This window comes from Pseudorasbora parva, chromosome 22, assembly GCF_024679245.1.
Source record: "Pseudorasbora parva isolate DD20220531a chromosome 22, ASM2467924v1, whole genome shotgun sequence".
Taxonomy (NCBI): Eukaryota; Metazoa; Chordata; class Actinopteri; order Cypriniformes; family Gobionidae; genus Pseudorasbora; species Pseudorasbora parva.
In genome coordinates, this window is record NC_090193.1 from 24,749,735 (window position 1) to 24,763,573 (window position 13,839).

At 36.9% G+C, this 13,839-nt stretch overlaps 1 protein-coding gene across 14 annotated transcripts in view; it reads right to left on the reverse strand.

The window, feature by feature from the left end:
* Positions 1 to 2,160: 2,160 nt before the first annotated feature.
* Positions 2,161 to 13,839, reverse strand: part of plekha6 (pleckstrin homology domain containing, family A member 6) — a 99,581-nt gene continuing 87,902 nt past the window's right edge. For 9 of the 14 annotated variants that reach the window (XM_067431672.1, XM_067431679.1, XM_067431680.1 and 6 more), the window contains 14 exons: positions 13,726 to 13,806; positions 13,454 to 13,603; positions 13,204 to 13,299; positions 12,561 to 12,672; positions 10,930 to 11,069; positions 9,657 to 9,839; positions 8,843 to 8,918; positions 8,371 to 8,474; positions 7,971 to 8,147; positions 6,013 to 6,162; positions 5,762 to 5,895; positions 5,265 to 5,407; positions 4,433 to 4,529; positions 2,161 to 2,213 (listed from right to left, as the gene is read on the reverse strand). In XM_067431672.1, coding sequence (XP_067287773.1) covers positions 4,435 to 4,529; positions 5,265 to 5,407; positions 5,762 to 5,895; positions 6,013 to 6,162; positions 7,971 to 8,147; positions 8,371 to 8,474; positions 8,843 to 8,918; positions 9,657 to 9,839; positions 10,930 to 11,069; positions 12,561 to 12,672; positions 13,204 to 13,299; positions 13,454 to 13,603; positions 13,726 to 13,806 — 1,641 coding nt within the window. In that variant the 3' untranslated portion in view covers positions 2,161 to 2,213; positions 4,433 to 4,434. Of the gene's footprint in view, positions 2,214 to 4,432; positions 5,408 to 5,761; positions 5,896 to 6,012; positions 6,163 to 7,970; positions 8,148 to 8,370; positions 8,475 to 8,842; positions 8,919 to 9,656; positions 9,840 to 10,929; positions 11,070 to 12,560; positions 12,673 to 13,203; positions 13,300 to 13,453; positions 13,604 to 13,725; positions 13,807 to 13,839 lie in introns of those variants that run through there. The other 5 variants (XM_067431675.1, XM_067431674.1, XM_067431681.1 and 2 more) reach the window with 5 other exon arrangements.

Genomic DNA, 13,839 nt, shown 5'->3' on the forward strand with positions numbered 1-13,839 from the left:
TATTATTTTGTTTTATTTGCATAGCTCAAGCAGTCTCACTTTTTCCTTAAAATAGCATTAATTACGGTAAATATGGAGACATACAGTGTTTCGATTTAAAAAATATGTACACAGACCAATGTGCTTATTTTTGACTCAGTTACTCCCACTTTATATGCTACATGTCTTATCAAATATTAGACATCTCAGCTTTGTCTGTCCAACTGCGACTTTGACCATTTTGACCAATTACATACAAAATAACACTTTAAACAAGGCCTTCAAAAGGATGCTGTAAAGTTTCGGTCAATAAATTAAAAATATATCAGCCTCGATTCCCCATAATATATCAGATCAAAACTCTCTTTAATCATTTTATAAATGTAACCAATCAAACCCTTATTTTATACATCATAGAAAAATATGCAATGCATTGAACTCGTTTTTCTCTTTCTGAAAAATGATAAAAATAGATCTCTGTCTTCCCCTTCAGGGCTGTTTTTGCTTCAAAGTGATGATGAGTAATCTGCTTCTCTGAAACGTGACTATCTTTTCCAGATCTCATACTGTGTTTGTAGCTTGATTCGGGGGTTCTTTTTATTTTTTGGAATAAGAACAGTTTTGTCAAACAACTTCTCACAAAATATCTCATACACAAGCGGAGGCCAGTGCTTAGTCAAGAATTAGACAAAAGAGTTAGACCAAAGACAGATTGATTTCATCATGTAAAAAAAAAGAAACAAAGACAAGCAGAAAGCACAGTACGGGCTAACAACTTGCATGGCATTTCAGAGGTTTCGATATGGTGAAAGATCGAAGTACAAAACAGGAGATTTATATAGTTTGGCAAATTGTTCATTACTTTTACGATACATTATAATCAAACTGCTTGATTACAGAGGTAATTACCAGTGATAGAAAAATAATCCAAAATATTGTTCCATTTAATTCCATGTCAATCTATATTTACACAATAACTGTGCCACAGCAGAAAAGAAAGCCAAATGAATCTCTAAATGGCACGATGATCCACAAATAAGGGCTTTGATATTCTGTCGGGGCAACAGGTTACATAATTTAACGTCAGTATATACAGGCTGTAATGCAAGTTGCTGGCCCTGCATGAACACGTATCGTTTCAACAAGCAGACTTACAACTCTAAGGACACTTCCAATGTTTCAGCTTCTTTTCTTATTAATCTAACACACACGCTCACAAGTATTTAGGTACCATTATTTGGTAGCTACTGTCCTAGCAGTAAAAGCACTATGATGAGTCCACATGGCTTTGATGCAAAGATTAGAGTAATAGTCATATCAATATATATGATTTCTTTATAGATACACGGTACTTAAAGGCCTGACAATGGTTTGAGAGACTGCAATGCTGACGGGGAGAGGGTTCTAAAGCCCTATAGTGAAACCGGAGAGGATTGTGGGAAAGGAGGAGGCCAGGAGGAGTCACAGTGAGTCTGGCCTTAAAATCGATGGAGGGGAAGTGCCCAATGCCATGTCTTCTTGCATCAAATCAACATCCTTTGGCTCAAAACAACAACGGATTCATCCCCAGTTTGTGACTGTTCCAAGTTCCAACTGGGTTCTGTTCATAATCCTCGGTGGTCCATCAAAAAAATCAAATTATCATACCAGCGGTTCCAAATCTCTCTCACGATGACTTGCAGATAAACTTTGACAACTTTGCTGTAGTCCTTGGTCTGGTTTTTCATCTCCCTCAAGCATGGCTATTTTCCTCTGGTCGCATCTCGGTCTCCTATCACGCTCTTTCCTGCCACGAACGTGCTTGTGTCTGCAGAATCCGCCCTGAGCAGCTGGAGCATGAATTTGCTGTGTACACTCCAATCACTGTAATGTGACCGAGAGCAGATATGAATCTGTAAACATCGTCCACTTCCTGGCTAGTTTGTAGCTTTTGTAATACGACTGCCATCCTCCCAAACATTTAATTCAATTACGTAGTTCTGCCGTGGGTTACGCACTCCCAACGAGTCGAGGAGTGCGCGGAGATGTGGAGGAAGATAAACTCGTGAGCAGCCCTCCGCAGACGTCCAAACATTTAGAAATATTTCTCTGCGTGATATTGTTTAAGTAATCAAAAGAAATACAATGTTCGACGAAGGCAAAACACATGTTCTTGGTGATAAAGTGGGGCTTTTTGGACACTCAGGACACTCAGAAGGGCTCACCGTCAAATTTGACAGCGGCAAGAGCTTGAGCTGGGAACATGTGAGGAGAAAGAGAGAAAGAGAGAGAGAGAGAGAGAGAGAGAGAGAGAGAGAGAGAGAGAGAGAGAGAGAGAGAGAGAGAGAGAGAGAGAGAAGAGAGAAGAGAGAAGATAAGAGAAGAGGAGAACAAATGTATTGTCAGAGACGGTCATGTTTCTTTTGTTCACTTCAGCGTTTTTCACATATAAATACAAACATTATAGTAAGGCCAGAAATGCACTCTGCAGAAGTATGTGAATAGCCCACATTTACAAGGATAGTTCACCAAAAAAAAGGAAATTCTGTCATCGTTTGCTCATTGGTCCAAACCTGTATGACTTCCACAGTCCACAGGCTACGTTCAAACTGTCAGTCCAACGTAGAGGGGTTTGCAATACAGATGTTGTCTTATTTACAACATGAAAATGTATAGCCACCCTACATGCTGGACTAACGTTACTGCTATGAGGAAGCGGCAGAAACATAGGAGGCTGGTACGCATGGCTTTATTCCATGCTGTTGTCTCGAACCGTTTCAAAAACTTCTCCCCGTTATATTGTTATTTTCTGCTCGTCCGGCACTTTGCACCAACACAACCTTGTTTCTGCAGTGACTTTCAGCATGTTTCTTATAATACCGTCGGACATTTATGTTTTACGTGGTGTGAGAAAGTCACTTAAACCACGATAAATCTGATCAGAGCGGTCAGACTGAAGTGGGTTTCCAGAAATCTGATTTAAATGGGACTTCAAACCACTTTGAAATTTCATCGGATTATTTTTTCCCATTCACACTAAATTGGATCATATTTCAATCAGATATGCACAAAAATCAGACAGTCTAAAAGAAAAGGACAAACAATACAAACTAAAAAGGAGATATTTTGAAGAATATTTGAACAGTTTTTTCCATACAATGAAAGTCAAAAGACTAAACCCCATTGGCTTTCATTAATGTCCATACAATGAGAGCCAATAGGGTTTAGTCTTTTGACTTTTACGTTATTTTGAAGAACGTCATACGTCAATAAGAGTAAATGATGACAGAAAATACTTAGAAATCTGCCAAAATGGATCAGCAATTTATGCAAGAAAAGTATGTGCTGTCACTAGGGGCAACATTAGTGAACATGAGAGTAAACTCTTTTCATATATAGACAATTTTTCAGGTAATTTACCATCATGCCAGAGGAATAATTAAAATAAATGAGTTAAATGGCAACCTCATCCAATGCTGTCTACACTTGGTCACAGTGCAGGTTTGGGGAAAAGGGCATGTTGAAGATGCATAGCGGCTGCAAAGCTGTTGCAGATATCCACAACAATATCTGCAGGCCCCATGACATCCAGTTTTTCAAGATTTAGGATAAAGTTTTTTTTAAACTATCTTTTACTGCTATAATTTCTACCCAATAAAATATTTTAAAGCTTGGCCTAATTAAAAAAATACACATATAAGATTTGAATGTTTTAATTGAAATGCACATGAGAAACAAATAATTGTTTAGGGTGCGATTTAAAATAAATATTTAATATTTTTAGTTGTTTTGCCTTATTTTAATACTTGTTTTGCATTTTTAAATCAACATCATCTTTGCCGAGTCACATTTAAGTGGGCTCCAGACACTTAAGTTGAGAACGTCACATCTGCATTCGCATACTTATGCTGAGTTTGTTTCCGACCCAGCAGTTAATAAAATTTCACAACAGTTGTAGACAAAATATCACCATGTGATTATAGCAGCTGAAAATGCTTCTTAATGAACTGTAAATTAACCAAAGAAGAAAAGTCCACTGTAGGTCACATGATCAACATGGTCCAAATGTGCAATTTCAAAAACCAGGCCTTTCAAAATTATTGTCACATGGTTATCATCATCACTGACTATTAATGTCATTAGCTGATTGCAGCTTTTAGGTTTACTGTTAGTCCGTTTACTCTTGGTGTCAAAATGTGTTCATTGGAAATTATGCAAAATGAACACCAGTCAACACGATTGCAGGAGGTTTTGTAGAGTAGCAACAAAACCTGGAATAAATATGCAGTTAATCAAGATCAAGAATTTATTTCTTTAAAAAAAAATAGCAATATTCTGTGCCTTTCTAGTTCTAGCTATACTGAAAGTAAAAGAAAGCAAAGACAGTAATGAATAGGACCAGGAAGGCAGTTTGTGTAAGGAGCTGGGAGTGAAAGGAAGGGGCGGGGATTGTTGTGCAGTGGGCGGGACTCACCTTCACACCTTCATGATGTGGGAGGAGTCAGAGTAGTCAGCAGAAGGGGGAGGGACCAGGCTGGTTGGGGAGGCAGGGGGACTGGGGACGCACTTGGCTGCAATGCAGTGGAATCATGGGGGGAGGAAATATCAAAAGAAATGTATGCCATGAAGCAACTGAAAAAGGATTTGTGGGACGGAGAGGTGATCATATACTGTCCTCTCACGAAGCCACAACACAGAAGATAAAATGAATACATGCTAACTGTATCTTTAAGTAAAAAACATGGAATAAAATGAAAGAAAACTATGAAGGAACGTCTAATGCATGATCCTAAAATAAGCATGATTTTTATTTGTTGCATTTTGGCTAAAAATCTTAATCTAGCAATTGAAATCAAAGGCATGTAAAATTGAATGCATAATAAATGTCTGTCCTTTCTGCCTTTGTCAATTCATGTGTTCTTACGTTTAATAATTTAGTAAAAAAAGCAAACCTGAATTTATTCATAGTCATTAGACTCTAAAGCGTTTCCCAGTGAATCTAAATGGAATTAGACAGTGTGCTTCAGTGCAGAGGTCAAACATCCATGTCATTTAAAAGCTTTATTAATATGTTGCAAATGCAGATTGAGATAAAAAATAAATCATATTTCTTTTGCAAAATAATCAATCTAATAGGATATATAAAGTGTTTATAATTAAAGTGCAACCTCAGCACTGAAGTGTGGTGAAGTGTGCATTGAGGACATTGAGGAGCATGTGGTATTAGAAGGGCATGAGGGTCAGACAGTGATCAGACTGCTGGGGTCACAGTTTGCCAGGCTCCTCAGGGCGGCAGACTTCCTCACCGGAGAGCAGCCGGCTGCGGCGGGAGGCCTCGGCGGCCAGCGCGCAGGAAATCTCGATGCGTTTCTCCTGCTCATGAAGCTGCTGCTCCGGGTTATTGGGTCCCTCCACCGGCCCGTCCAAAACTGGCACCACATTTTGCAGGCTGGAGCGAAGACAGATCGGCCATTAATACACAATAAAGAAGATAAATATCCTCAGATGTAAGACATTTTTCAAGTTTTCAAGAGGAAATTCTATTATAATTTACTCAATGTTGTTACAAACGGGTTACATTTTCCAAAGAACACAAAAGAAAACATTTTAATATTATGCTGTGTTTTTATACTTGTATTTTCACATCTTGATCTCATTTTTAGAAGTATGACAGTCCCAGGTTGTACGGCAAGTGCTGCATATGGTTTATGGCATAACAATAAATGGGGTTGGACCAGATAGAACAAAAACAAAACGAAGGTTACTTGGTGTGCAGTGAATGAGAAAATGATGTGCATCATACTTTGATTTGGCAATCAGGGTCTTAATTCTTTCAACTTTCTTCTGTTTTTCCTGCAGCTCTTCTGGGCTGAGCGGTGTACTGGGCTCGATGTCCAAGTATCGCTCAGGGATCAAGACTTTATCCGGCATGGACAACTGGAGAAACAATGACACAAATGTCTTTGCATATACTGTAAAACTGCTGGACGATGTAACAAAAATTGTTGTTTAAGTGCGATGCAGTGTTAAGTGTGATGCAGTTTGACCTCTAACCTCTTTGTTGAGATCCAGGTCATAGTGATCAGGCTCCACCTGTCGTCGCAGGCGAGCAATTTCCTGCCTGGGTGACTCCACACCTTCTCCCCTCACGGCCGCCTCAAGATCCTTAATATCCACCTCATCGGCTGTTACTCTTCTCCGCACCTGGATAACGGCAAGAACAAGTGGCTCAATGATTAGCAAGACTTAATTACACTGCATTGAATTTGAATGAATGATTCATAAATGCATAAATGCTTCAATTGTTTCATTGCTGGATGAATCTGTTTTGAAGTAATCTGTTAAAAAATAATTCAAGAGTAACTTATGTAATGTCATTGATACAATCTGTATTTGAAGTGTCAAGTTACTTTCAAAAGGTGATTTGATTTGCTGTATTTTGATTGCTTCTATAGACATTAGTGTTTAAATACTAACTACAGAAATGTATCCCAGTACTTCTGTGATAATTTCAATATATGTAACAATGATACATGCATCAATGACACTGACTGTGAAAAGACTATGAAGGTTCAACTGCTCTCTCTTGGTTCAGCGCCAACACAAATGTTCTACTAGGATTTTGTCATTTTGGAATAATATCATGTGTGTGTTTGAATTGAGATTGTATTTTTAATATATATACAGTACAGGGCAGGCCAAAAGTTTGGACACATTACTATTTGTAATGTTTTTGAAAGAAGTTTCTTCTGCTCATCAAGCCTGCATTTATTTGATCAAAAATGCAGATATTTTTTTTTTTTTTTTTTTTTTAAATATTTTGATATATTACTACAATTTAAAATATTTGGTTTTCAATTTATTATACTTTAAATTATCATTTATTTCTGTGATGCAAAGCTGAATTTTCAGTATCATTCCTCCAGTCTTCAGTTTCACATGATCCTTCAGAAATCATTCTAATATGATGATTTATTCTGAGTGTTGGAAACAGTTCTGCTGCTTAATATATTTGATAAATAAAAGGTTCAAAAGAACTGCATTTATTCCAAATAAAACATATTCAAATAATATAAATCTCCTTTACTATCAATTTTGATCAATTTAACACATCATTGCTGAATAAAATTACTGATTTATTTAAAAAAAAAAATTAAGAAAAAAAATGAATGACCCCAAATGACTATATATTGTTGTTACAAAATATTTATATTTTTAAAACATTTGCTTTTTTTTTCTTTTTCTTTTTTAATGTTTTACTTTTTATTCATCAAAGTATTATAAAAAAAGTATCACAGGTTATGAAAAAATATTAAGCAGCAGAACTGTTTCCAACTTTGAAAAGGAATCATGATATCAGAATGATTTCTGAAGGATCATGTGACACTGAAGACTGGAGGAATGATACTGAAAATTCAGCTTTGCATCACAGAAATAAATTATCATTTAAAGTATAATAAATTGAAAACCAAATATTTTAAATTGTAATAATATATCACAATATTACATTTTGTTCTGTATTTTTGAACAAATAAATGCAGGCTTGATGAAAAATCTTATTTTGATGTCCTTTAGGGAGGAGGTCAATACTTATTTAGGGGGTCAGATCCCTCAAACCCCCCTGGAATTTGCACCCTGATTGTACAAAAGGTTCTTAATAGTGCAAAAAGTGTCTTTAGATTTATTAAAATGTCCTTTTACACTAAGACATAATAGTTATTTTAACAACTGTTCACGAAAAGGTTCTTTGGGGAATAAAAAATGGTGTCTTGGCTGCAAAAACACCCCTTTGAATCCTTTATTTTTAAGAGTGTAGTGAATTTGTGAAGTGCATAAATGATCAAAACAGGCGTACAAATTCAATATGTAATAAATCAGACCCTTATAAATAGTAGGGTTAAGAATTCAAGTCAAAAGCATGAGGTACTGGTAATAAGATGCACTGGAAAGCAGCTAGACATGCATTAACTCATTACTCTTTCAGTCATGATGTGCAAGAGTATGAGGCTAACCACTCTGTAATTAGTTGAGGTCTTGAAGCCATCAATGTGCTGGTTGCTAGAGAGGTTGAGGCTGCGCCTCTTGTCTCGGACAGAGCTGCTCTGGTTTCTTCGTATCCTCTCATTCTGTTCTTCCACACTCATTTTCGACTTAACTTCTGCAGGGAACACCGCACTCTTTGGCCTCTCCTGGGACACACACATCCAAAACCATTACAGGCTGCATTTATAAAAGACTACTTGTAATGCCACAAGATTTTATTCATATTAAATCTAAACACTTAATTTGGATCTGTAACTCAAGTAACTAATGGGACGTGCTATATTTTATAGATCATTATATTTTATCATAAAGCGTATATCTATTGTTGAAGAATTTTAAATTTTTTACAACATAAACAATTAAACCTACCCTGGAAATGTGACCGTTGGACACCTTCCCATTTCTCCGTTGGACAGCATCAGAATTGTTCTTTTCTTCTGAAGGCGACTTGGTCCTGGGTGGAACAATTCCAACTGCAAGGAAAAAGTAAATTATAAACTATATTTTAGACAATAACATTTGGTTGGTTTCTGTTTTTCAGTTGGCAATTCTATAAGGATTTATAAATATAAAGATTTAGCTTTATAAAGTGAGATGTTAGATTAGTCATTTGTATATTTTTAATATTTGTCTTTTTTGTTTCTATTGTTGCTCTATTTAATACTGATTTTTCACGGTGACAGCAAAATAATTAATTGTTTTTTTATGACAATTTGTAGTCTGTAGGAAACTTTAATAATGCTGAGGTCAATAAAACTATAATATTAATATTCCAAACGTATTTCTGACTTTACATGCTCAAGGAAAGCTCAAGATTACAAATGACAGACATTCTTCTTACCTTTGTTCTGGTTGGATAGCCGGTCTTGCTCTGTCTCATAGTCGCTGGTCTTTTCTCCCTGTGAGTTGTAGTTGTGCTGGAACAGAACATAGCAAATATAAACCCTAGTAAAAATATCCTAAAGGAATATACGGGATTGCTAATTTCCCACAGAACCACCCTCCATTTACCACAGCTTTTAGCAATTCATTATCCTAACGGTTTTCTTAGAGTAAAGAAAAAAAATATGAAAAAAAACAGTCAGCATGGGGCACAGTGGGGGCTTCTACAGGTCGCTCAATAGCGTGATGAATAGCAGCCTGTAAAAGCATGAGGCTGTTTGGGTGAAAATGGTTGTGAGTTAAAGCAATGGAAGCATTTTTACGAACCACTGCTCAGACAAATGCAGCACTAGCACTGGCACAAGCAAGCTCAAATAAAATGGGTACTAAGGACAGAAATGGTGCAACTACACAAGTCTGTTTACGAGGGAATTTGAGCTGTCTGCCACCACACACACACACACTGGAGAGAAAAATGGGAACTGTAATGAAAGACAAGCTACTCTATCTGATTTATTTATTCCAATCTTTTCTATATCTTACAACAGATGTTATATTGTGATGCCGTTTTGTTTGAGATAAAGTGATAAACGACAAAATTCAATAATGCGAACAGAGATGGCATAAAGTGAAATAGTGAAGCGGAAAGAAAGGGAAGTTAATGAGGGAGAGTGAAAGTGAGATGTTGTCAACGTTGCAATAATGATGATGGAAATGGACACAGTGGAAGTATGATTCCTTGTTCTCGTAGTGCGACCGCCTTCCTGAGGTACCTTTCTGCTGCGGAATTGTTCGTCATCCTTGTAGCCTTCCTGGTGGATGCCTGAATGGGGGCCCATACTGCGCAGCCAGGCATTGCTGTCTAAGGGCAGGGGAGGGACGGAGGGGGGAAAGGACTGGGAGGACTCCAGGGGCTGGTAAGATTTAGGAAGTGGAGGTCTCGGAGGACCAACCTCCTGTGATGGAAAGGCAGGAGAGTAAAAAACAAAACAAAAACAAAGGAAGTCGGGGAAAAGAAGGTAAAAGAGATAGAAAAGGTATTAAGCAGAAGGGGAAAAAAGGCAGGGAGGAGGAGCGAAGGGAAGGAATGGAGAGAGAGAGCTGTGCATCAGGAGCAACTAAGCCAGGTGGAGGGCGGAAAGAATCATGGGAAGCATATAGGCATGGATCCCACACCACAAACGCTAAGCAACACTGACCTGCACACGACCCACACATGTAATTTACGATTTCCACAAATCACTGCTAGCAAAGGCAACTGTGAATTAATTTAAAAGGCTTAGGCCATTTGTTTTAACATGGAAATCCTTTGTGACATAAAACTTGAAGTCTGAAAATGTGCAGTTCAGTCAGGGGCTGTTTTTTCTGAATAAACGGTACGTGCTAGAAGCCAGAAAAGGCATTCAACACTGGGTATATTTTTGGTAGCGTATCACTGTAGGAGCGGGACGCCTATGAATACTAGCAAACACGCATTACCAAATGTGTGACTACAGCTACGTAAAAACACAAAACAGAATCATACAGCCAGAAAACAGGTGTTAGACACAGAAATAGTTTTTAAATCCCATTTCAGGCCATTTAATCATCATTCAATTACACTAATTCAATTCCTGATCAAGCTCATAATGCAGAAATCTTCAGCAGCAAAGTATTTTTCAAACTTTCAAGTTTTTTTAGGAGTTATAAGCCATGGGGCAAAACAACCAGCTATAACAAAGGTACAAGCCTGTGTATTTAACAGCTATGGACAAAATAAATGAGATTTTTACTTCTGTTGCACTCTAACTTAAAATCTTTTTAAAGTATTACCACAACTCCATGGAATTGGACTGTGGTTAGGGCTTTTCTTTAAGTGAGCCTGGTACAGCAAACATTAATGATTATGAATAAGGAACAAATCATGCTGGCCTTAATAAACAAAAATAGCGACTCGTTGAATACAAAAGCTAAGTCCTATGATCAGATTTGATTTAATTAGGGAAAACTGAATAATTGAATATGAGTAACAGTGTCTTTCAATAAGAATAATGGTGTGTGAAATACCTCTGTGGCCAGCTGTTTAGTGGGAGAGGCCTGAGAGCCAGGGACAGGAGAGAAGGGGCTGAGAGGACTCGTCAGACTCACTGAACTCAAGGGACTTGCAGGACTGTTTGTGCTGAAGGAGCCGGATGCTCCACTGGCTACTGGAGACAGAGACAGATAATGGAGTTAAGGACCGATGTCAGGACGTCAACACTAACCTAATATTTTTCCCTGTAATGTGCTTTACTTAGCTGCTTTTGTATTCCAATAAAACATTATTAAATCATAAAACAAATGACTCTCTGTTTCACAATTACAAAGCCTGTTTCAAAATGCACACACAAGTGGTATGAAAGCACCACAGGATAACAAGCACACAAAGTTTTAAAAACTACATTCTGATTTATTGTATTGAGTATTTCCTTTAAAGTTTACATGAAATGCTAACTCAGAACATTACACAAACCTGGAATAAATAAATATGTTAAATAATACAAATATACTTTATGTATTTAATCCTCACTTTATTAACCAACGTCTTTACTGCTGACCTTCGATGATCTAATTTAAACATACTAATATGCAAAAATAACATTATGTTTGTGTGTCTTTTTTTAATTTATTGTTTAAGTAAGAGTGTAGAACTTTCTTCTGCATCCTATTCTTTAGCGGTTCAGAATGGCAGCACAGCTAAAAGGTGTTTTTGAGCTTCGCCCTCTACTGTACAGGAGTGAATCTACATTTCCTTCAGTCTGAGGCTTATTCATTTAACTTTTAGTGGTAAAGGGTAATACATTATGTAAATGTGAAGTATTTGCTAAAAATATAACTTTTTATTTGTTATTAAGAAGCAAATGAGCAAGCCCAGCCAAAGTGAGAAATAGTAAACCAAAAGTAACATAACACTTTCCTTAAAAAGCAACTAAGTAATGCAATTAGTTAATTTTATAGGAAGTAATGTAATATTTTAAGGCAGTGGCTATGCTTTTGTAAATATAATCTAGTTGCTATTTACACTAAGTGCAAATAACAATAGACGCTATTTACACCAAATGTTAATAACTAGATTCTATTTACACTCATAACATATTTTCTTAGCGATAGATGATATTTACACTAAGTGCAAAGAACTGTCGATTCTATTTACCCATATAAAAGTATATACATTTATAAATGATTTCTATTTTTTCATATAAAAGTAGCAGTTATTCTAACATCTTTTCTTCCATAATGTGATGTACAATAGAGTACAGATTATGTTTATTCCATATTGTGATGTACAATAGAGTACAATAGAGTACAGAGTACAGAAAAAAATGGAGGGCAGTGACTTGGTTCTATCCAATGGTTGTTGATTGGATGGAGGCAGATCTAAATGTGAGCTTTCAGATGATTGTAACAAAGGCGTACGTCACCAGAGAGAAGTCTGATGTTTCACCAGAAGATCCGGTTATGACATTTTGATTAAATTACAAACTAATTTTACAAAATGAAATATATGCACGGACGAATCTTTCACAATAAGTGAAACTAGTATTTAGAAAAACAGTGGGGTGACTTTTGATCACATGCAGAATTTAATAATAGAATATTAATGTTTCTGAATGCAGAAGAAATGGGCGAGACGCTACGCAATTAGGAGATCATCTGACCTCTGTGTTTGGCCGTGTCCGTTCCACGAGACGGGTTGTTTTTATGCAGCCCCTCCAAGACATCCTGAACCCTCCAGAACTCTTTCTGAATGTGCCTGTGTACCAGTTCACTCTGGGAGAAGAGGAGATTCTGTTAGACAAGCTATTCATCGAAACAGAAAAGACACATGCATTATTGAATAGTGCTGCCAGAATCATTATAAAAATGCCTTTTTATTCTCAATAATAATTAACAAGAGAATCACAAGCCCTTTAATTATTGATTGCGTAATTAATCTCCATTGAAACGAATGTGAGCAGTCCTTTTATTTGCATTACTAGCAAATAAATCGATAATTGCAATTAGATGTAATGTAGTATACTATGATAAATGTAGTATTCCAATTAATTCGGTATCATCAATGGCACCTTTTTAAAAATATGATAATACCCACATCATTGGATAAAGGTAAATCAATCATGTGAAAATGATCATGCTGAATGTATGATGCAAAGTAATTGCATGTGTACATGAATAAATGATTTGTCTAAATGGAAAGATGGCAGAAGTAATTAAGGGCATGCATTTTAAATGTTCAAGGTTTCCAAGTAACTATTAGTAATGCTGACAACATGATGATTACAAACGTGGAAATCATCATACCTGCCCTCCAGCGTTCAGCTGCTCCCACAGATCACCATGGATGCTGTTCACATCGTCCTCTAGTGCCTCAAACTCCATTCGGGTGGAGGTCAGTGCCTGTGAAGAAACATGCAATCCAGAATTAAAATGAAACATACAATTCATTAAATATATCCATATAATTAAACATTTAATGAAATCAACAACACTAGCTTTGCTTATGTGCTAATGTTTTTTCTTCATAAAACTGTTTAATTGTCTGGTTTCTTACACTGGAGGCCTGAGACAGCTCTCCTCTGATGTTAATCAGCTTGTTTTGTAGACTCTCCTTCTTCAGCTGAAGTTTCTCCATGGCCAGCGGCTGGTTCCTGTACAGCTCCATCTCCTGATGTGTGGCCACCAGCACCCCCTCTAGACTATCCTGGAGATTGCAGAAGACATCAAGTGATGTTTGGCTCAGTATTTTTACATTTTATGGTTTAAGTATATCATTTCATTTGAAATAAATTATGTGGTAGGCTCTTAAAAGCAATATGCATGTACCTTTTCCATTCGCAAACGATGAACTACAGTCTCCTGCTCTTTCACAAGACGATTCTGCTCACACAAGCGACCCAGCAGTTTCTGTATAGAGGAAAATTTTAAGTTCACCGGCCT